The sequence below is a fragment of the Macrobrachium nipponense genome, chromosome 2, assembly GCF_015104395.2.
Source record: "Macrobrachium nipponense isolate FS-2020 chromosome 2, ASM1510439v2, whole genome shotgun sequence".
NCBI classification, from domain to species: Eukaryota; Metazoa; Arthropoda; class Malacostraca; order Decapoda; family Palaemonidae; genus Macrobrachium; species Macrobrachium nipponense.
This window is the reverse complement of record NC_087201.1, coordinates 167,126,807-167,129,306: the sequence shown is the minus strand read 5'-3', so window position 1 is coordinate 167,129,306 and position 2,500 is coordinate 167,126,807. Positions and strand designations below refer to the sequence as shown.

The 2,500-nt window shown below is 44.3% G+C and overlaps 1 protein-coding gene across 1 annotated transcript in view; it reads left to right on the top strand.

Moving 5' to 3' along the window:
- The first annotated feature begins 1,186 nt into the window (after positions 1–1,186).
- Positions 1,187–2,500, top strand: part of LOC135221365 (trichohyalin-like) — a 3,238-nt gene continuing 1,924 nt past the window's right edge. Inside the window, exon 1 of the mRNA XM_064259164.1 lies at positions 1,187–2,482. Within this exon, the coding sequence (XP_064115234.1) occupies positions 1,187–2,482 (1,296 nt within the window). The remainder of the gene's footprint in view (positions 2,483–2,500) is intronic.

Sequence of the window (2,500 nt, the reverse complement as noted above, 5' to 3'; positions counted from 1 at the left end):
AACAAAGTAAGACAAGAACATGAGATTCGACTATACGACATTTGACTCCTCATTATAATAAGTAAAGGAATATAGAATAAGTCTTAGTAAACCCCATCTAGTACCATTTCTGACTTAGTATACGTCAAACACTCCGAATTAGAAGTCTTAGATACTGTTAAAACAGCAACTTTATAAACTGAATGATTTGTCCCTCTGGCATGAAAGGACTCAAAAAACATTTTTTTTTTAACTTTTCTGTACTGGAACTAAAAATTTTTAATTTTGGTCGTAATTTTCGAAGCAATCTTATATAAATATAAAAAAAAATATCTCCAGTTTTCTGAAATAGTTTCTTGAACTCATAAGAGTGAGACGGAGGGAATAGTTATTGACGATCATTTCGAAGACTCTGGAGCCAATCCCATGGAGACCCCACCACCACTGGAGACAACTTCTTCGTCCGTCTTCGCTCCAGATTCGGAAGGAATCTCGTTTTTAAATCGTTCATTACTTCGTCCAGGTGCCCCGTAATGCACTTGTTCAGTAAAATATGAAATAGAAAAATGGCGATATACGACGAAGCATTCGGCGAAGGAGACGAACATGACAAAAATGAGGGATTCTGAAGGATATCTTCTTCTCCATCTCCGGAGCCTTTCTCCCGAAGACCGCGAAGATCCCAACTGGCTCCGTGGAGACTTGGACCGCAACTGAAGCTTGGGGGCAGTTTCAGAATCTAAGCATACCTTCAGCTGCTATATTTGACATGTATTTTGACATATATTCAATATGATTGAAGCAATTCTTATCTTCGCTCTTATTTGCATAGTGCAAGTGGTGGACGTGTTGACCAGCTTAGAGATCCGCATTCATCGTATGAATGCATTGAAGACTCAGGTCTGGTTGGAACCCACCGCTGAAATTGTTGAATCTGGACGCGGGGATGGAAACGTCTCCCGCGGAACTCTTCTTAATACTAATCTGGCGCTGTTCTTCGGAGCAGCGGTTATTCTTTCATTACTTGGATGGATGATCTTTTCCTTTCTTGGAAGAAGAGAGATCGAACACTGCTTGGATGATCTGACATTATTGACGACGCGCCGAACATCTGGACAGAAGAGGATTTGATGAGGCCTTGGATGACTTCCATGTTAGGAAGATTGTAGATCTTGAGGCAAATCATCAAACGGACATTCAAGCGACGATGGACGATGAAGATGAAGACTCCGAGGAGGAGGAGGAGGCAGAAGGAGACAACGAAGACCCCTCAGAGTATGAAACAGTAGACGACGATGAAGACTCTGAGGAAGAAGAGACCTTAGAAGAGGACGAAGAGGAGGAGGAGGAGGAGGAGGAGGAGGAGGCAGTTAATGAAGAAGACCCCTCAGAGCATGAGACAGTAGAAGAGGAGGAAGACTCTGAGGAGGAGGACACAACAGAAGAAGATGAAGACCACGCAGAAGAGGAGAAGGGGTCTTCTGACGACGATTATGAGGAGGAGGAGAAGGAGGAAGAGAAAGCGAAACCAGAGGACGAAGATGATCACGACGAGTTCCTGGAAATTCTGGGGCAGTTCATGAACGATCCCACCCACCGCCCCACCGAATTTCCAAGGCCATCCCTGGTGCGTGGTCCCAGGAGGAATCATGTCCTCGAGGCAGTTCTCGCGATGCGTGGGAAAGTGGACAGACTCTCAAGGGAGAATGAGAAGCTGCAGAAGGAACGATTGGACCGCCTGAATTTGACTGAGGAGCTGCAAGACAAGAAGGACATAGAGATGAACAATATGAGAACAGAGATTGAAAGCCTTGCAGGAGAGAATAGCAAGCTGAACACAGCCTTACTGGAATGCAAGAGGCGGGAAAGGGAACTAGAATGTCAAGTTCAAAATCTAACCGAGGCGGTCGAAAACTTAGAAGAAACGAGAACTGGGAAGAAAGAACAGGTGTCTTCTGAAGTACAAGGAGGCACTGAGGCCGCTGAACTGCAGAGTATTATCGATAAACAAGCCGATCTAATCAGCCGTTTGAAGAAGAAGCTTCTGGAAATGGAAGAGGAGAGACTGCAGCATGAGTCCGATTTCCAAGAATGGGAAAAGACAGTCTATAAGGTCAGGAATGAGAACTCCAAGTTGAAGGTAGCCTTGGAGGAAAACAATCATAAAAACGAACTATTTAGAATTTTCGAAAAACGTAATAAAGTCCTGGAAGAAGAGAACAAAAGGCTGAAGCGAGAAATGGCTAACAAAGAAAGTAAGGAGAAGAAAGAGAAAAGTTTAATCTCAAAGGAGATGGAGACCCTCAGGAGGCAGAAGACCGAAGCGTTTATAGTCCGCGACGAGATGAGGAATGAGAAAGAGTCCATGGCCCGTCACATTCTCACACTAGAACGTGAGAACAAGGATTGCAAGAGAGACGTGGCCTATTTTCAGGAGTGGTTTGCCAAGGATTACACAAATCACTCCGAGGACGTGGAAGATTGTCTCAACAAGTTATTTGAAGTTTCAGATAGGCACCAG